The following is a 21,563-nucleotide window of genomic DNA, read 5'->3' as shown; positions in this document are numbered from 1 at the left end:
GAGTAGATACAGGCAAAGGAGAGCCATTCAATGACTGGCCTAATGAGGACTGAGTAAATGGGGATAATGGCATCCCAGGATCTAGAAGCAATCATCTTGTTTAAGAAATGTGTAGTGTAGAAGGACTTTCTTACCACAGTGAACAGATACGAGTCAAATGTTATGTCACTATCCACGTATGTTCCCAAATTATTGGATCAAGTGTTAGGGGTGTGGTCAGTGTGGTAGTTCTGTCAACTTTCCAAAGAAAATGATGATGCATTTTTTGTCATTTAGCTTTAGTCCATGAGAACAGCTATGTTATATAGGTTGGAGACAGTGGCATTGACAAAAAGGCAGGAGTCAGAGATGGATGTGGCAGAGTTAAAGATGTTAAGATTTGCACTGGGTGTGATGAGGGTGGACAGGATTAGGAATAAGCATATTAGAGGGTCAGCCCAGGTTGGAAGGTTTGGAGACAAAGCCAGAGAGGCAAGATTACATTGATTTGGATGTGCTTAGGAGGGATGCAGAGTATATTGGGAAAAAGATGCTAAGGATGAAGCTGCCAGGTAACAGGAAAAGAGGAAGGCCTAAGATAAGGTTTATGGATGTGGTGAGAGAGGACATGCAGGTGGTTGGTGTGACAGAGCAAGATGCAGAGGACAGGAAGAAATGGAAACAGATGATCCGCTGTGGCGACCCCTAATGGGACCAGCCAAAAGAAGAAGAGCTTTAGTCCATGAGTTTGGCAGTAGTTATTTATATGGGACGGGCCTTCCTGTAGGATGGCTGAGTCTTTTGGGGAATTCATCACTGCTACTAGCATGCAGTCATATGCACCAAACCCTAGCAGAAACCACTGGTGACTGGTCTTTTTGTGGTGGTATCTTACCCTATTTTGAACTCCTGTGTCCTATCTGTAAGCCATTTGGCATTCCAGCAGGTGACAAAGGGGTTTTTTTTTTTTTTTTTTTACTATACCTGTGGGGCATTGTGACAAAAGCCTTGGCCAAGTTGAGGTAGGCAGTATGTACAGTTTTACCTTCATCCATTGCTTTGGTGACCTTTTCAAAAACATCCACCAGGTTAAGTAAGCATGACCTGCCAAATCCAAACTGAGAAGGGTCTAGTGTTTGGGAGTTTCCTATCTCCTTATTGATTAATTCCATGATGATTCCAGATATAAGGGTCTGTAACTGACTGGGCCTGTGGAAGGTCCTTCCTTATGCAGGGGAATAACTGTTGCCCATATGGAGGCTAAGATGGAACACTGTTGTTAAGGGTGTGGCTAACTCATGATTCATGCTGTTGAAGATGCATCTTTGTCAGGACCCACTGACACAGTATTTTTTTGCCTTTAATACAAATTTCAGGATTTAGTTTTGTACGATTTCTGATGGCAGGATGGTTTCAAATATTTCATATGATATAGATGTGGGGGGGGGGGGTTGAGATGAATTTATTATCCAGTAGGTTAGATAAATCTTCAGGTTTAGATATAATTCAAAAACTCCCTGTAATTGTCCTTTGATTGGGTGACTATTTTCAGTTTGAACTTGGCTTTGGTAGATTTAATTAAGCACCTGAATTGCTTGTTTAATTTAATGATGAGGGCTATATCTCTTTGTGCATTGCTCTTAATTTTATCCAACAATCTCTTCCTTTTACTGTAAAGCCTGTTTACATTAAAGTTCCATCATGGGAGGTTGTTTTTCTGGTATGCCCTTTGCTTGCTTCTAGCTGGTACAGCCACATCTTTGTGGCTCTTTACAAGCTGGAATAGTTTAGTGGCTTATGTTTATACATATAAAGTACAGTTAACTGGGTTTGGTGGCGATTTAAAACTTGCCAGTGTATCACTTAAAAATGGATAGCTTGTCTTGGAGAAATTTTTAAAGACGTGGCAAGTTTTAAATTGCCACCAAACCCAGTTAACTGTACTTTATATGTAAAAACATAAGCCACTAAACTACTCCAGGTCATCCCTGGATTCAGTTTTATTTCAAAAGAGACCGCTTTATAGACAGACCTAACAAGTAATGAAGAAATGCAAAAGATAAGGACAAGGTCTAAAATGTCATTCTCCCTAGTGAGTACTCTGACTAGCTATTCCAGGCCATTAACAAAGTCAAGTAATCGCTTGTGCACTAGTGGTGGTGTAGGTTTCCCAGTGTGTAGTGTAGTTGTGTAGTTGGAGAGTTTAGATCACTGATGAAAACAGTACTAGGTTTAATATCAAGTGACTCTAGTTCTTGTGAATAGGCATTGTGGCTATTTTAGGTCATGGGTGGAGTTCTGTACCTAGTCAGAATGTGGTGCTGGACCTTTTTGATGGTTATCTGGATATGCAGAGGTGGAGTTCTATACCTAGTCAGTATGTGGTACGGGACCTTTTTGATGGTTATCAGGATATGCAGAGGTGGAGTTCTATACCTAGTCAGTATGTGGTGCGGTGCGGGACCTTTTTGATGGTTATCTGGATATGCAAAGGTGGAGTTCTGTACCTAGTCAGTATGTGGTGCGGGACCTTTTTGATGGTTATTTGGATATGCGGAAGATCTAGTGCATCGTGCTGCTAAATTAGCCTTGATGTGAATGAAGTTTGAAACACCTCCACCTTTTTCCCCTTAATGCTTAGTGGCTGGTCTGAAAACGTGGAAAGCTTTGTAGACCTGCAAAGACATACTAGTCTCTGCCATTTTAAAGTGTGTCTAAGTCACTAGACTGACATCTGCTTCCTCCTGGGTAAGGAGTTTCATGTTCAGGCTCCTAGCATTGATTAGTAACACCATCATATTTTCCTTTGCTTGCTTCATTATATTGGTAGTTATATCTTGTTAGCACTGTGAAAAAGGCACTATGGGGTAGATAATGTCTTTACCAATATTTGAAAGTCTAGATGGGCCAGGTGCAGGCCATCCCTGGTGAAGCAGCATGGTCTGTCAATTATGGCCTTCCCAGGTTGACAAATATTGGCTCCTTTTCATTAAGGCTAGAATGGAGCTGAAATGGCAAATGTATTTTAAGATGTACAAAGTGCCAAAACTCATTTTCACAAGTAAACCAAATGACTCCTACAAATAACAGAGCTACGTACAAATAACCTGTATTAGGAAGAAACTTTTGATGGGGTTTCCTGAGACTAGGTGCACTGTAATGTATCATAAATTGAAGTGGATGGAGGAGACAAAACCAACAATTAAATGCTAATATGGGGTTTTGTGAGACTAGGTGCACTGTTATATATCATAAATTGAAGTGAATGGAGGAGACAAGGCCAACAATTAAATGCTAATATGGAGGCTGAGAGTTTTCCCCAAGAGCTGTTTTCTTTGGTGATACAGCACAAGCAATGTCAGAGGGATGTTCCTGAATACGGAAAGTGTACAGTTAATGTACACTTTGAATCCCATGGATTTTATTAAAATACATTTACTAAAATAGTATGTACTGTCCTCTATAATCTCCACCTTGCAGTGCTGATCTCGCTCTGTATTGGATCCATTACTGGAGTCGCACTCTCATAATGTTTACAATATCTTAAGTTCATATGGGACTTCTTTTGAAAGGCATTCCTTTCCCACTTCTAATGTAACATTGTTGACTGCTTGTTTTATTTTAGATATGTATATATATTAAACAGATATGCATTCAGGAAGTCATCTGATACTGTCCTAGCAGAGGTAGAAAATCCTGTCACTAAAATTTGTACATGCCCTTCCAGGGTCTAACCACATCTCATCTGTTTCTTAGCCAAACTTTGACTTTTTTTTTTTTTTTTTTTTAAGCATACTGTATCTGTGTCTCCTGTTTACGAGCATTACTTTATATCTTGTTGAGAGGGAAAATTCCCTTTATCATTAATGTTTATTAGTTCCTTACTTGATCTTGAGGAGGCTGTGGGTGTTGATTTCCTCTGCAGTACTGTCTGCTACCATGATAATTTATGTACGAGTTTACATACACACACACACACACACACACACACACACACACACACACACACTGCAGTTCTCAGTTATAGATCAGTTTACTTATGCATCTGTCAGAGTTGCTGAATCCTTGCCCTGTTGACACCTTTCCAGTCATATATTTTTGACATTGGCACATACTCAGTATTTGAGCCCCCAGAGTTGTACATAAAAATATATTTCAAGAGAATTTTAGCAGGATGAACATGTCATAAAACATACTGCTGTGTGATTTTGAAAACATGCTATGACATGTTACTGACATGGGAGCAATGAAAGACTGAGCATTCAGACCGTCAAGTTAAAAGCTGTAGTGTGTTTCAAAGGTACATCAAGATTTGTCATGCCATTTTGCTGTTTCTTCCATGGCAATGCAACAACCTCAGAATTAGAATAATAAACTTACCGATTTTACAGTAAATGGAAGTGTAACACTATGGTTTTTTGTCTGTTTTTATGTATGTCCGTGGTATGTGCACTCATGTATGTGTCTGTGCATATGTGCTTACACGTATGTGTGTGTGGTACGTCTGTATGCACGTGTGTCTGCGTGCATGTACGTGTTATCTGTCTGTATGCATGTATGTGCATGAGCACATGTGAATGATTGTGATATCAACTGAAGTATTAATTTTAGTGAAAAAGAATCCACAGTATCCATTTTAATAGACATGGTCTGTACCAAATGCCTATCAGAAATGCAAGAAAATTCTGAATGACACTCAAAGGTATGATCCCAAAAGACCAGTTAATATGCTGTGTATACTAATGTTGACACTGAGGTTTCCTGGATAATCCCCCTTACTGTGAGGTGCAGCAATGCACTTTCATGTTATCAAACTATTGCTTAAACTCATTTGTTTTGTTGCAGAAGGGATAGAAGCATTGCTTTGCTCCACTTGGCTTGCTGCTCTCTTTCTTTTCCCAGCATTTAAATCTTGAAAGCATTACTCCTGCTTGTTGCAGAACGTTTGCACGAAGCATGCAAAGTTATGTGAGTCTTGACTCTTTATGTAAATTAATATTTGAAAAGATAGGAGGCAAACTGGATGAAAATGGATAACATAAATGCCAAGTCATGAGGCAGAGTTTAGTAAATGATCCTTTGTAGATCATCGTGACAAACTCGTTTTTCTAATTTTTTCCATTTTGTATGCATTTAGGTGGATGGACGAAAGCATTATTAGGGAGATCACACCGCAGCTGATAGGAGACTGGCCCAATACTTACACTTATACCAAAGCTTTGGCTGAATATATCATTCAGCAGGATTGTGGAAAAATGAATGTTGCAATTATCAGACCATCAATTGTTGGAGCCAGCTGGCAGGAACCTTTTCCAGTAAGTGTGGCAAATCTTTACTTTGGATCTGGTGTTGAATGTTTTTATGTTTCTAGAGTTATGGTATGAAGTCAGTGTTAGCTACAATCACTCCCTCCCAAGCTGTCCCCACATAATAAAGCCATTGTGAGAGCACCCCTCCCCAATCTTTACCCACCAACTCTTACATAAAGTCATTGTGATGGTATGTCTCATTTTTCAGAAGTAGTACCTGCTATGTCATCTAGCATTGTTCTTTCACCTTCCACATTATTTTTACATACATACTTTTGAAATAAACAAAAATATCAAAATAGACAAACAACAAAAGCAGATGAGGTTGTAGATTTAGAATCTTATGTAACTGTTATTTACAAAATCTGTAGAGCTGCATTTTCATCTTGTGTTCAGTGCTCAGTTATTTAAATACATAATGTAGATTGGTTATGCACAAATATTTGAACAGCTGCAATTTGATTTGCAGCAGACTGAAAGAAGTCATTTGAATTTGAACTGCTGCAGGCTAAAGAAAGCTATTTTTTTTCTACTTCAGAAAAACTAAGATGAGGAAGGTATTTTTTTTTTCTTCAGCAAAACCAAGCTGTCCTTCCATATCACTGTTGCTGTATTCATTACACTAGGATCCCTTGCCAAGGGTAGCCCAGCATCTGACTAGTATACCAAAGCATTAGGTTGTAATAGGGATGGTGTACATCATACATATGCTCCCCGCTCATGGTGTAGGGCATAAAGGTGACTTACGGACATACTTTTCTCAGAACTTCTTGGCCACCAGTCCGAACGCCATCTTTGATCATCAGTCTGAAAGCTCCTTCATCTGCCGGTTACCAAGCAGTTTCAGATAAGTACCCTATTGAAGTTTTGTTTCTTATGTTTACCTTTTCTTTTGGTTGTAAAGTTACCTGTCTTCCAGAAAGGGAAAATGCCAGTGTGGGAGACATATTCCCCATAAGGATTGTCAGGAATAGTGTTTGTTTTGCTTAGGTGCTTCTCACAACCATACTTCGTGCCCTATTTGCCAGACATTTGTCCCTAAGACTCTTAATAGTCGTCTCCCCTCCTTATCCATCTGCCTGGAAAACTGGTGTCTTAAGTTGTTGGCACAAGGTACAATGGTGGAATCATCCTGGCCCAAGAGTCGAGTCATCTGCTAAGAAGGCCAAAAAAGTTAGGTCAGACTCAACTGCTATATCGCTCCCTCAAGGCTGACGAAAGCCCAGAGGATCACCTGATTTGTCCGCTGGATTCCTGTGCTACAACCACTTTGGAGGCCAGCATGGATCCAGATTCTTAAACATTCTTGAAGGCTCTGCAGATGTCTGTATTGGATGTTCAGGGGGAACTGTGGCTGATAATATCTGAGGGGCCGAATGGTGTTCCAAAGATTCTTGTTAGGGAGGAGATGCATACTACATTGATTGTTGGTTAGAGGTCCGCACTTCCCAAGATGTTTAGGGCAGATATCCTTATAAAGAAAAAGCAGAAGACAAAGCATACTTTGTCTAGTCCTAAGGATCCTCAGTGTGAATGGCAGGATTTTACACAGGGGTTATTTAATCCCCTTATGGCTTTGAAATCCCTTCAGGGGTTCTCTGTTCCTACCCCTCCTTGGTCCTTTTCTCATCTTAAGAGGCCCAGGGAATAGGACACTTTCGATGAGGACTTAGATTCTGATCAAGAGTCTTTGTCGTATTCCTCCCAGATTCCCTCTCCATTGGATTATGCTTCTGAGGAGGAGGACTCAATTAGTCCATATTCTCCTTTTGAGGAGATTTCCTTTGGGGATACTATCTCTCATCTGATGCATTTTTTAAGTGGGACTGCACCCAGGTGATGCTCAAAAGAGGTACTATAAACTCCTCTAAATGGAGTCTCCTAAGCCTTCTGCTGTTCCTTCTGTTCTTACTGCTTTGTTGGACACACTTTCCTGATTCCCAGCCCCGATCCCATAAAACTGGTAGGTTTTATATAGTGCCTGATGATTGTAAATTTCTTAACATGTGTCCTCCTACTGACCCCTCTGTTATTTCTGTTTCTTCTCCTAAACCTTCCAAGTTTTTGTCTTCTACTAAACTGCTTCCTTCTGACAAGGTGGAGTAGAACCATGGAAAGATTGGCAGAAAGGTGTACACAGATGCTACTCTGGCCTTTAGGGCTGTAAATTACCAGACCCATATGTCCAGGTATATTTTAGCCTTCTCTCTCAGGCTTTTCAAGTTATTTCAGACCTTCCAGATTCTGAGGGGAAGAAAGCGCTCTCTTTGTTGGGGTCCTCCTCTCAAGTAGCTCGCCATTCCATTAAATGTAGTTATGACGCAGGTGATGCCCCTTTTAGAGCTGCTGCTTTTTGTTCTGTTTTAAGGTATTATTATCAGCTTCACCTTGAACCTCTGCCTGATGATATTAAGACCAAGCTGATGGATGCTCCTCTTGACAATAAAAATGTCTTTGGTTCTGCAGCTGCTGAGCTTTTAAGTCACTTCAAGAGAAGGGTAAGGCTATGCAGGAATTTAAACATATTTTTGTTTCCCCTGTTCCCAAATTTCAAAGGAGTTATCCTCCTATGTCTGCCCTCCTCCAAAAGGTAAAAAGGATGGTAGAAGGGCTTCTCCTACTAAGTCTACTCAAACTGCTAAGCTCAGAAGCCTCCTTTTCCAGACAAACCAAGTTCTGTCGGTCTTCTTCCTTCTCTTCATCTTTCTCTGTCCCTTCACAATTGGTTAAGGATCACTCAGGATTCTTGGGCTCTTTCAGTCATTCATCAAGGATATTTCATGGTTTAGAAATCCCTTCCTCCTTTTTTGGGCATTCCCCAACCACCTCAGGAAGAGCTGCTCATTTTTCTGGAGGTTCTTCAAAGCCTTTTGCCTTAAGGCATCATCCAAGCAATTTCTGCTCCTCAAAAGGGGAGGGGGGTTTATTCCAGAATGTTTCTGGTTCCCAGGAAAGAAAACATCTGGAGACTAATTCTAGATCTTTTCCCAGCTCAACACCTTTTTAAAGGTTTCCTTCCTTTGATTGCTGTCCCATTAAACCGTGCTTCCTCTTCTTCTACCTTTCCTAGTCTCTCTGTATCTCAAAGATGCCTATCTCCATGTTCCTATTTATCCCCTTTTCAGAAAATGTTTACGTTTCTCTGTTTCTTTCTTGCATTTTCAGTTCTCTTCTTTGCCTTTTGGCCTGTCTACTTCTCCAAGGGTCTTCACCAAATGCCTCACTCCTATAATGAGGGCAATACAGATCTTTCCTTATCTAGACAACCTGCTCATTCAGGCTTCCTCTCCAGAGAACTTGCTTCAGCACCTTCACTATTCTATTTGCCTCTTGTAGAGCCCTAGGGCTTGCAGTGAATTTCCAAAAATCCTTCCTGACCTCATCTCAGCATCATGTTTCATGTTTTTCTTAGATGCAGGCTCCAGACCCTTCCTATGCTGGCATACCTGCCTCCTCCGAAGGTTTTTAACTCTGAATGCATTTTTTAAATCCCTTCTTCCTCTGGTCTCATTCACTGCCAGGGAGTTTCTAAGGACTCTAAGGTACACTGCTTTCTACCATTCCTATGCTTCTACTAGACGAGCTTCCTATGAGAAAGCTACAGTGGTTCCTAAAGTCAGTCTGCCTTCAGCATTCTTATTCTTTGGAATTTCCAATTCCTCTTCTTCCATGCCTCAAGCTAGAGCTTCAGTGGTGGATTTATCAACTGTCTCTCAACCCAGGGCCTACGTTTCGGCCTCTAATCCCCTCTCAGGAACTACTTTCAGATGCCTTAGACAGGGATGGGGAGCTTTTTTCAGCCATATGAATGTTCAGGGCCTTTGTTCCCTTCGTCAAAAGGACCATGTCAACTTAAAAAGATGTGGCATTTCTTCTGACCCTTCAGGCCTTCCATTTTCTGTTCCTTCTTAGACCCCTCAAAATCTTTACAGACAATACCACAGTGATGTGGTATATCAACAAGCATGGGGGGGATACGGTCTTACATTTTGTGCAGACTAGCTCTTCATGTTTGGCATCTAACTGTCCAGTATCAGGTAGGTGACTTCAGGCTGTTTATATCCCTTCAGATCAAAACATTGTGGCAGACTGTATGAGCAGGTACATAACACAAATGCATGAACGAATGCTTCACAGAGATTTGTCAGGACATTTTCTACCAGTGTGCGCACTCCTCAAGTAAATCTTTTTTCCTCTGCTCTGAGCAGACAACTTCCTCTGTTTTGAACCAGAGTCCCATGTCCTCTGACTTGGAAGGTGAACACCCTCTCTTTCTCTTGGAAGGGGATGTTTCTTTAGGCCCCCTTCCTCTCACACTGAGAGTCCTGTACAAGATAAAACAAGACTCTCCCAAAATCTTGTTGGTGACTCTGTGTTTTGGCCCAGACAGCATTGGTTTCCTCTTCTACACTTAGCCAAGGGCAGTCACCAGAATTTACCTCACAGGGTGCAGCTACTCACACAAGGCAAGAGGTGTCTCATCCATCCCCACTTATCCACACTTAACTGACACTATGGGTGACAAGGTTTTGATCCCTTTTCGGTACCTTTTTTTCTGAGTATGTATTTCTGGTTCTGCAGGAGCCAGGAAACCCTCTTCCATGAAATCTTATTTATCCAAATGGAAGAGATTTTCTGTTTGGTGTCTTGCTCATTACCTGGATCCATTTTCTGTGGCAGTTCCTTTAGTTCTTCTTATTTGTGTGAATTGCTCAATGCTGGGTGGCATACTCTTCAGTAAAAGCCCACCCTTCAGCTATTTCTGCTTCTATGCCTTTAACTCCTCCTTTGGCTTCAAATTTCAGGTCAAACAATTCCTTAAAGGCTTCCTTCATATTAGGCTTCCCAGGAAGCCTATTCCTACTTCTTGGACTTTAATTTTGTTTTTGAAAAATTGACTTGGGGTCCTTTTGACCCTGCAGTTTCAGCTTCCTTATAACATTGTTCTTGGAAGACAGTTCTTCTTTTGCCCTTCACTTCAGCTAGAAGGGTGTCTGAGTTTCAAGCCCTTATGGCTGTACTTCCTTTTTTAGTTTTTCATAGGGACAGGGTGTCTGTTCGCACTAATCCTTCTTTTATGAACAAAGTAGTTAATGAGTTGTCTCTTAGTCTATTCATTTGTCCACTTTCTTCCCTTTTCCATAGTCTGCTAGTGAGAGGGTTCTTAACACCTTGGATTTGCATAGACAACTCAGATTTTATTCAGATAAAACTAAAGCCATTCATAAATCTGAGCAGCTTTTTGTTTCTTTTAATCCTAGGTCTTTAGGTTTGGCTGTCTCTAAGCAACCTATTTCTTCCCGAAACTCTAAGGCCATTTCCTTTTGTCACTCTTTTCACGGGAAAAGCCTCTCTTCTGTTAAGGCTACCAGGGCTATGGCTTCTTCTGGTGCTTTTTTCAAAGGATTGGATACCAAATTCCATCCTTGAGCCAGCTACTTGGACTTCTCTGTATACTTTTACCAAACATTATAAGTTGGATATGGTTTCCAGGGTTAGAGATGGATTTGTCAGGGCTATCCTGCGTGGCTTTTTTCAGGGCTGTACTGGGTCTTCCTCCTCCCAAGTTTCCTGTTGAGCTTTTGTACTCTCCCTGGTTTAATGAATACTGCAACAGTGATATGGAAGGACATAGTACAGTTGTGTAAAATCATACCATAACAGTAGATGTCCTTCCCTCCACTGTTGTAGTATCCACTCCCTCACCACCCCCCCTTTTTTTTTCTTTTCTTTCTAGATGCACATGTTCCTGTTTTACTCCTTGGACTGTTGTTCCTCCTAGGGCTTTTCAGTTCTGAGGAAGGTACATCCATAAGTCACTTTTATGCCTTATGCCATAAGCTGGGGGAGCATACATGTGACATACAGCATCCCTTTTACAACTTAAGTCTTTGGTATGCTGGCTGGACTATAGGCTACCCTAGGCATGGGATCCCTAGTATAATTAACGGTGAAAGGAAGGACATCTACTGTTATGGTAAGATTTTACAAAACTTTATTTGCTTTTCTCAAAAATTTTGCAGCTTTGGATTTGGAATATTCATTTATTGGGAGGGGTAGGAGATGCAATGCCTCAAAAAGGGATGCAGGGGAAATCTACTCCCCCAATGAAACAATGCCTTTTAAAAAATGACCACCTTTTTGATGTAGCTAAAATTAAAGAAGCTGTCTTGTATCACTTGTATAATGAAGTATGGTGGCTTGAAATTTTGTTCCCAACTCATTTAATTTGATGGGTGCTGTTCAATATTTGTGTTCAACACTGTGAAAGAAATCATTGTATATGTCAGTCATTCTGAGTGCTCATCTTCACAATTCCACATAGACTGTCCCAATATATTATATAAGGTTTCCGAAACAGGATTCTTGCATCCCTATTTCATGAACCGATTATTGAGTTAATGCCTGTTTATATCCGAGTGTTTTACTCTGAGTTTCAAACTGCATAGCGTTGATATAGCAATAGCCATTCATTGAATAAATTGAGTGATAATAGCCCCTTTTGAATACTGTAGTTATTGATCCTAACAGATTGATGAAATGGTTATGATTAGAATATCCTTATAAAGTCACAGCTAAGGAGCAAATTCCAAGTGCTTATGTACAGAGTTGAGAAATGGATGCAGTAAGCCGTGTTTGCTCTGAAATTTGAGATATCTTGCATGGGTGGGTATTGCTTATCCTCTTTTTTTGTTATGCAATGTCTCCATCTTCCCTGTCTCTTTCCCAGCCAGATTTAGCTTGTTCTTCTCTCTGTCTGCAACCTTTCCTGCAATCCGCTTGTTTGTAGTAAACTGTAGTGGACTGAGGGAAAACTCATTTATTGAATCATTGTTTTGTAGCATTCATTTGGACATCCATAAAGTCACCAAATTAACACATATGGCTTCCTGTTTAGTGACCATTGGTATCTCCTTAGCTCAGTAGTGTAATCTTCCTCTAGTATTCGAGGCCTTAAATGCATTATTTCAAATGCTTTTGTGCAGTATGTCATTGTCTGCATTCCGAACAATGATTTCAGTTTGTATGGGTTTGCATGGGTATGTTTTCATTCTTTAACACTTTCCAAAATGATATCCCAGATTATTTATTTATTTATTTGTTTGTTTCTTCTTTGATGCTCTGGAAGTTCCACTTGCGCAGAAAAATGCATAGTATACTGTAGAAAAAAAAAACAGGCTCACAAAATAAATGATTGCAGAATTAAATATGTAGTAAAATTACTAAACAAAATAGTATTAACATTTGAGTGCTTAACACTGGCATAGATAATGCAGGCATGTAAGCACTTTTATATACAGAAATATATAACATGAAGTATATTTTCAGAAGTAACATGCAGACTAAACAGAAACACAGCACAGTATACAATTCACAAATACAGGGGAAAAAAGAGAGACTTGTCCCCGTTTTCATTTTGACAATATAAAGCACTTGGCCAACAGCAGAAAACATGGCTATGGTTTGCATTTAGGACTTAAACAGCGTTACTTTTTTCAGTTAGATAGCATGTAGACATATTAAGATAGCATACATCAGGCCCTAGAACCAAATAAGATTGCAAAATCTGATATCTAGGTAAGATTGCTATTTATATTTCTGCAGCTGTAGACCCAGCTGACATGCAGACAGGAGAATGCAACACTTCAGTACTGTTTGCATCTCACATTTTCCATTGTGGGTCCTCTACAAAGTAAGTTATGAAAATATTTCACGGAGTAACATGTGGGTGATATATTGCACTATACCCTTCACCAGCCGTTTGCAGACTGATCTCTTTTACTATGGTCTTTTGTATTCTAGCACAGTCTAGTCCCTTGGTCAGTCTGCTACCATCTCACAATATATCTGATTTGCAAGTCATTTGTGTAGAAGGAGGATAAGCAAGTGCTTTCAGATAATAGACCAGATTCCAAAAGAGTCGCCGTCATTGTTAAGTGATTTACTCCAGTGCAAGTCTCTTGTGATTCTGAAAGACTTGGTGGGAGTGACTTACTTCAGTGTAATCATCATCACCCCCATTTTTCCCCAGTGTAATGCCTGTTTGGGGGGCAGATTCCAAAAGATCTGCTCTCAGTAAGTGACTTTACTCAGTGTAATACAAATTTCTTTTTCTTTTTTTCTTCTGAAACTATTGATCTGGCAATCTTTTTCTCAGAAGCATTCTAGGGCATAACTTCCCTTAATATCTAGTATGTTAATCTTTTCTTTCAAAATCAGAAAAGGAAACCCTGCACTGAGTCTTATCTAAAGTGTATCAGCACAGCTAGATTGAAGGAATCCCACAGCCAGATGGGCTGCACCAGTTTGCATGATGATACTTGAATGCTGGGAGATCCATAACTTGCTGCAGACACTGCGGCATTCCTTTTTATAGTAATATTTACTGATTAAAATTTGGATGAATGGCAGCCCCATTCCAAACTGCTGATGTTTGGTTATTTCTCAGTTATAAATTGTGATGGCGCATAAGGCCCACTTAGCCCACCTAACCAATTCCTTTTCCTCTGCTTCCTGCATAACTGGAAATCCTAATTGACCAGTGACTGGTCTCAGCCCTGAAACTAGTAGCTTATTGGCCGTTTTGGGTCAATTCCTATGTCTTGCAGTTTCCCTGCTTTAAAACCCGCATTTGCACCAGTATACAACTCCGCACAGCTCCTCGTGGTGTCCTGCAGAGTGATACAGGCAACAGAGAGACCCAAGAGAGACTTTTCCAGATTTAAGTATTTTTTCTCTGTTTTTTTGCTCCGACTGCCTTTTCCCACCTAAAAAGTGAATTTCTAACTGATCTGTGCTTTAAAAAGTTTAAATTGCATTTGCCTTCTGCTTTTACAGTTTTTGTACTTGTTTTATATCAATTTAAGTCGTTTTTGTATTCTATAACTGTTGTAGGCTACACACTAAAGTGTGCTAGCCTGTTTATAGCATTTAGTGTTTTCCTGCTGTTTCCTGAAAAAAAAAACAAAAAAAAAAAAAAAAAAAATTCTATTTTCCCACCTTTGCTGAACTAGATTAATCCAGATTTCCGGTTTTGCGGAATTCTGGACTGTGGTATAGTTTCCTGTGTTGCCCATATCCTTACTTGGATAGGAGGAAGCATCTCTGTTCACTAGTGAGAGTGGGGAGCTTTGAGCAGCCTATCTGTCCCTGGAGGAGTGGTCTCAGCCCTGAAACTAGTAGCTTATTGGCCGCTCTGGGTCAATTCCTATCTCTTTCAGTTTCCCTGCTTTAGAACCCGCATTTCTGCATTTTGCATGATTTTGCGCATAGTGTAGCATCTGGCAGTGCCGCTTAAACGGGTTTAAAGTGTTCCCGGCTCCACAAAGTCTACTCTTCACTTTTTCCCTTAGAACTGTTCTAAATGTCAAAGTAAGCACTCTATTTTCATTCTAAAGCCCTGCAGTTGCTCGTATAAGTAATCTTATAAGTAAGCACTAATAAACTAAAGCACTACACCTCTTATACTCCCTTTAAGTACTTGGCTCCCTATTGGTCCTTTTTGATCAGTCAAAAAGTAGTTCCTTATACTATTCTAGCATGTCCAAAAGTCAGTTTCGTGTTTACTCTCCAGTCCAGCTGGTGAATGTAGGAATCTCGAGGCAATGTTACAACTGCCTTGTGTACACAGACCACCCTCTCCTCCTCCCAACAAGCTCAAATATATGTGAGAGATGCAACTATATAGCCAAACTGGAGGCTGAGCTCTCTCAACCCAATACTGGCTCAGTCAGTCAGGAGGAGAAGGTAACCACATACATCACAAATCCAGTCTCACATAGACCTATCGCAACAGAAAACCAAACACATAAACACACAAAAACATACTTGGAGGCTCTAAATAAAAATCTTCTCAAGCAGCAAAGACCTCCAAAGCAGACATCCAAGCAACCGCTACCCCACAACAATACCCACGTATCACATAGTTAACAAAGTCAGTGTGCCATACAGTCACAGCCCTTAAGGCTAAACAACACACCTAATACACTTGTAATAGGTGACTCTATTGTCAGACACACTGACGTCCCACTTACCAGGCTGAACAAGAAGGTCACTGTAAGCTGCCTGTCGGGTGCCAGGATCCGCCACATAACACAAGCACTCAGGTCACTCCAAAGCAAGTACAAATATGACTCCGTCATTGTCCATGCTGGTGTGAATAACTTGAGACGTACCTCCCTGGACTACATGAAAAGAGACATAGAGGAGCTCTCTGATCATGTAGCCCAGGCTGGTATGACCTTGACCTTGAGTAGCATCTTGCCCTCACCAAGAATGATGCCACAGTATAAAGACAAAATGATCAATTTTAACAATTGGCTAAAGTATTGGTGTCATTCAAAGGGGATCCAGGGTCTGTCAGCCTGGGATGACATGCTCGACAAGCCACGTTGCTTCACTAGGGACGGCTTGCACCTGTCACCCATGGGCTTTCGAATACTGGCTAAGGCTCTTGCCACCCCCATAGTGCCTTTTTTAGGCAAGGCTCAAAAGACAAACCCACCTCCATAGACAACACAAACAAAAAGAAACTAAGGATAATGCTGCTCAACGCCAGAAGTCTAAGCCTCAAGATGCACACACTCGAGGCTCTCCTCAGTATAGAGAATATCGATATCTGTGCAGTAACAGAAACCTGGTTCAAGGCTCCTGAGAGCACCCTAGCACTACCAGGTTATACCTCATACCATGCTTTTCGGCCCCAAAACTCGGAACGAACCACAAAAGGAGGGAGAGTATCCATATTCATCAAAGATACCTACACCTCCAGGTTAGTGGCACTGCATGAAGCATCAGAGACCATCCATGTGCAACTAACAGTGGGCAAAACTGCCTTTCAGTTTGTAGCCTGCTACAGACCACCCTACCAAACTCCGGAACCCCACTCAGCTTTCCTGAGAACACTGGAGAATATGAAGGTCTCTCCAAACACCATTATATTGGGTGACTTCAACTACCCAAACATAGACTGGGAGCACTACTCAAGCACCAACACCCTTGCCCAACGGTTCTTAGAATTTATAAACTCAAATGCTATGGAACAACTGGTCACCACTCCCACAAGAGGGGAAAACATATTGGACCTGATCATCACCAACATGTGGACTCTTTGTTCCATACCAGAGGTATACCCCTCATTGGTAAGATCTGACCATAAATTAATCTCACTGGACATCCATATCCCATCCTCACCCCCAGCCAAGGAAACCACGGTGAAGAACTTCTCAAAAGCAAACTTCACACTTCTCAAAACCAAGGTGGAATCCTTCAAAGCCCCCGGGCCAGTGGAAAATACGGCCCAAACCACAGAATCCTTTACAAAAGCTTTCTATGGACACCTACAGGAATGCATGGATCGTGCTATCCCAAATAAAACTAAGACTCATCGCTCCAAAGGCAGGAGACATGTCTGGTAGACCCCAGCCATAAATAAGCTATACAACAGACGGAGGAAGCTACTACATGATAGAGCAAAATCCCAAAAAGGGAAGGCATCTCTGATCAGTACTAGCAAGAAACTACGATCCCTCATAAAATCATCTAAGGCCAGCTTCGAAAGAAAAATTGCACAAGATGCTAAAGATAATCACAAGGCCTTCTTTAGTTATGTCCGGAACCTGGGTGGCAACTCCCAGATATGCTCTGAGTTAGTTCAAAATGACAAAAAATACACTGAACCCACAGACATTGCCAACATCCTGGCAGACAGGTTCAGTGCAAACTTCTCCCCCCCTTCCCCCCAAAAGAGCAAATGTCTTATCCCAACAGAGTGTAGCCTCCCTGACATCACAGATGTACAGGTGAGAGCTGCCCTCTCCAAAGCAAAAAACACAGCATCAATGGGACTGGACGGTGTCCCGGGCTGCGTCTTACACGAACTCCAAGAAGAACTGAACCCTCACATAGTCACTGTTCAATCTCAGCCTTACTACAGAATATGTACCCAAGGAATGGCGTACAGCAACAGTGGTCCCACTCCACAAAGGTGGTGCCACAACAGACCCCGGAAACTATCCACCTATAAGCCTGACTAGCCTGGTATGCAAAGCTATGGAGCGTATCATCACGAAACTCAAACAAAGACATTGGGAACCTCCAAACACTGGATCCTACCCAATTCGGCTTTGTTAAGGGCAGATCTTGCCTCTTGAATCTGGTCGACTTCTTTGAAACGGTCACCAAGGCCATAGATGAAGGGAAGGTAGTCCACACAGCCTACCTGGACCTCGTAAAAGCCTTCGACACAACACCCCACTCGGGCATCATAAATAAGCTCACCAGCTTAAATATCAACCCCTATGTCACAAGATGGGTTGCAAACTGGCTCAGGGATAGAACCCACATGGTCAGAATTGCAGATGCCATGTCGGACTCTAAACCAGTTACAAGTGGCGTCCCACAAGGCTCAGTCCTGGGACCTCTCTTGTTCGGTATATATTTCTCTGAGGTACAGGCTAACATGGGAGGACTATGGCTGACCAAGTTCACAGATGACTGCAAACTGGGTGCCATAATCGACTCGCCAACTGACACAAGCATCCTCCAAAAGGGTCTCACAGAGACAGATAACTGGTGCCAGAGCCATGGCCTAAAGCTAAATGCCAAAAAGTGCATAGTCATCCCCTTTGGGAAAAACAAAGTGCCCACAAATTACCACATAGGTGGTAATCCATTAAGTACGGAAGAAGTAATTGGGGATTTGGAAGAAGTAATTGGGGATTTGGGGACCCAAGTAGATGGCAATCTCTCCTTTGACAATCACGTTGCCAAAGTGGTTAGAAAGACCTTCTATATAGCCCACCGTATCATGAAAGGGCTCACGTCTAGATCAAGAGAGGTCATTGTGCCCCTCTACTCATCAGGCCCATAACTGAATACAGTGCCCCATTTGGGATGTACCTTACCCAACACCTGCAGCAACTGGAAAGACCCCAAAAGTACCTCACCAAGAGGATCAAGGGACTCAAACAGATGCCCTACGCAGTTAGGCTAAAGAAATTCCAACTTTACTCAGTTGCTTACCACCTACTCAGAGGCGATCTGTGCCGGACGTATAAAGCCATGTCCAACCCAGAATTAATGGACATGCTCCACCTCAGGAAATCCAAATCCCTTAGAGCTACACGCTCCAGGGACTTAAACCTCAGCACAGAAATAAATAGGACATGCTGGAGGGACAGATTCATATCCCAGAGGCTCCCCTCACTCTGGAACAAAATCCCAATCGATGTTAGGCAGAGTACCTCAATAACCCTCTTCAAGAGAAATCTTGACGAGTGTATGGGAGATCGTAGGTTTACCCCTGGGATCTCTTGTGTGTCCCTACTAGATAGAGGCACAGTAAACTAACCTGAAAAGGGCCATCTTCTGTGACCTACTATACAGAGGCACAGTCAACTAATCTAAAAGGGTGGCGAAAGCCAAACACACTCTGGCTAGGCTTATAAATGCCCTAGGGCAGATAGCCTAGTATCAACCTATGGACCTAACAGCTCATGTTTTTCTTAAGAATTACTTATATTGACAATAACTTGTGTTTTCTTAATCTCTGTTATTCTTTCTAACTATGCATCCTTGAGGAAGGCTTTTCAAATCACCAGCCATGCTTCCTTGAATATCTGCTAAGTTACTGATATTGTCTTATCAGTGCATGTCCTTGTATATATATTCCCTGTAGTTGAAATTTATTACCCTTTTGACTGTGTGGATTCCCTTGAGGTGCTTAAATTATTGTCAGCCTATCTCTCTAGCTTACATTCTTCCAGACTATACATATTGAGCTTTTTTACTGTCTCTCTCTCTCTCTCATTTCCTGTGAGATTTAATGAATTATATGTACTACTGATGTCCCATTTATGCCATTTTGAAGACCGCTACAGCTGGAGTCTTTCTAGCTCTCTCTTAAGTTGGGTAAAAACGTGTTTTCCTCTAATACTGACTCCATATGGACACTGGTATTGCATCACCATTTCTCACTGCTGTTTCACATTCTAGACTATTTGTACATTATCTTATACGACTACCCCAGATCCCATTTCTGTTTAGCTCTTGCTGTTTCCTGTCAGCTACATGCTCTCTTTGGTTATCACTTCACAGATGTATTGCTTTACAGCTTTTTTTCTGCCCTTAAAGTAACGCATTTAATGCAATTTGATCAGTGTTGTATAGTCCCTTTCCATCCTTTCTGCACCCTATGTATCAGCCCTGTTGTGTAATGCATGCTTTTCTTCAGATCACTTGCAGTATTACTTGTATAGACATTGACTAGAGCCAGCCTCATTACTGATGCCTGTGGTTCCCCACAGGTAACAATCCTCTCATCTAAGTTAAACTTAATTTATTAGGCCTGTCTGTGTCTTTTTTATCAAATCAGTGATTTAACAACATGAGTTCATTCTTAAAGCACTGTGATGGCCCATACTCACAGTTTGCAGCAATGGCAGGTGTGCAACTGTGAAGGACAGTATTCTTATGATTATTACTAACAAACAGGTATTTTGTTTCTTCCCAGAAGAACTTCAAGCACATGTCCTTGTGTGTGGCAGTATTTGGCAATAAAATGCACAGATGATAGCTGTTGTTTTCATTGAGTCCTGGCAGTTGAAATTACTCTTTCAATCCTACTTGATAAAAACACTTTGCCTTAGAGGGAGATAAGATATTTTCCACATGCTGTAGTAACTTCAGAGAAAAGTAAATGCAGGAGTGTCCACCTGCATGGGGGAATGTCAAGCAAAGCCTCATCAAGTAACGCATTTTTATTGTTCATTTTGATCAGGCAAGTGCAATTTCAAATACATACATAAAATGAACAGCAAACCAGAAAGCAGCATTTGTACTTTTAGCCATCTGACCATAAACTACACAGACATATGCTGCCTGAAAATCAGTATAATCTCCATTTACATAGAGCAGTTTGGCAGGGTATAACAATTACTAGCCGTAAGACAGTACATAGACATTCAAAATGCTTTAGTAGATTTTGCAATCTGAATCAATACATCACAAGCAACAGCAAACAAATATGAAAATGCTAGACTAGGGCAAGCACAGTAAATTGGTCAGCGTGGCATTTGACAGTAATTCATTGCAATATCTATCTGTCTATATTTATGTGTAGGGCACTAGATCATCTGTACACCTACACCAACACCTGTTTAATGACACCATTTTGTCAGTACAAATAAATGCCTGACAGGTTGCAAGATTGACAATTCCCGGGTAGAAGAATTTTCATTTTCCCTGGGGTGCAATCTTGGAATTAACATATATAATTAGCAGGAGGTGTGGGGTGTGCAGGGAGGCTTGTTGAAACAAATATCAAAATACTAGACTAGGGCAAGCACAATAAATTAATCAGCATTGCATCTGACAATAATTCATTATTATGTATGTGTGTGTGTGTGTGTGTGTGTGTGTGTATATATATATATATATATATATATATACATATATATATATATATATATATATATATATATATATATATATATATATATATGTGTATATATTTATATATCAGTATGGGGCACTAGATCAACTGTGCGCCTACACTGACTCAAGTTTGGTCGACACTGTTTGGTTGACGCAAACAGATGGTTGAAAGGTTGCTTTCCCAGGGGATTGTGTGATGTAGGAGTTAGTATATATATTTATCAGGGGATATGTGGGGTGCAGGAGGGATTGCTCACTGCAAAAAACACTTGCCTTTGGTTTAGTCTGCTCTGGGGTAATTCCTGGATCTATATATCAGTATGGGGCACTAGATCAACTGTGCACCTACACTGACTCAAGTTTGGTCAACACTATTTGGTTGACGCAAACAGATGGTTGAAAGGTTGCTTTCCCAGGGGAGTGTGTGATGTAGGGAGTTAGTATGTATATGTATATATATATATATATATATATATATATATATATATATATATATATATATATATATATATATATCTATATATATGTATATATGTATATATATATATATATATATATCTATATATATGTATATAATTTATCAGGCGATATGTGGGGTGCAGGAGGGACTGCTCACTGCAAAAACACTTGGTTTAGTCTGCTCTGGGGTAATTCCTGGCTCATGCACAGAATGTGTTGGCCTTTGTTGTTTTGACGTTTTTACATTGATCATCTTGATGTCAGTGAAGAAGCACAGTTGAACTAGTACCAGACACACATGTGTCTGTAGCTGTGTGTGTGTCCCGCTCAACACATTGAACATGCAGAATGTTGACACCTATTTTGTCAACAAGAACAGAT

At 40.9% G+C, this 21,563-nt stretch overlaps 1 protein-coding gene across 2 annotated transcripts in view; it reads left to right on the top strand.

Annotated features, from left to right (window-relative positions):
* The window catches only part of FAR2 (fatty acyl-CoA reductase 2), a 1,505,975-nt gene that overhangs the window by 997,500 nt on the left and 486,912 nt on the right, over positions 1–21,563 (top strand). For both annotated transcript variants that reach the window (XM_044088201.1, XM_044088202.1), the window contains one exon: positions 5,117–5,294. In XM_044088201.1, the coding sequence (XP_043944136.1) occupies positions 5,117–5,294 (178 nt within the window). The remainder of the gene's footprint in view (positions 1–5,116; positions 5,295–21,563) is intronic.

The sequence above is a fragment of the Protopterus annectens genome, chromosome 11.part0, assembly GCF_019279795.1.
Source record: "Protopterus annectens isolate FY-2018-M chromosome 11.part0, PAN1.0, whole genome shotgun sequence".
NCBI classification, from domain to species: domain Eukaryota; kingdom Metazoa; phylum Chordata; order Ceratodontiformes; family Protopteridae; genus Protopterus; species Protopterus annectens.
Note: the sequence above shows the minus strand (reverse complement) of the source record. Positions and strands in the feature narration are given on the sequence as shown.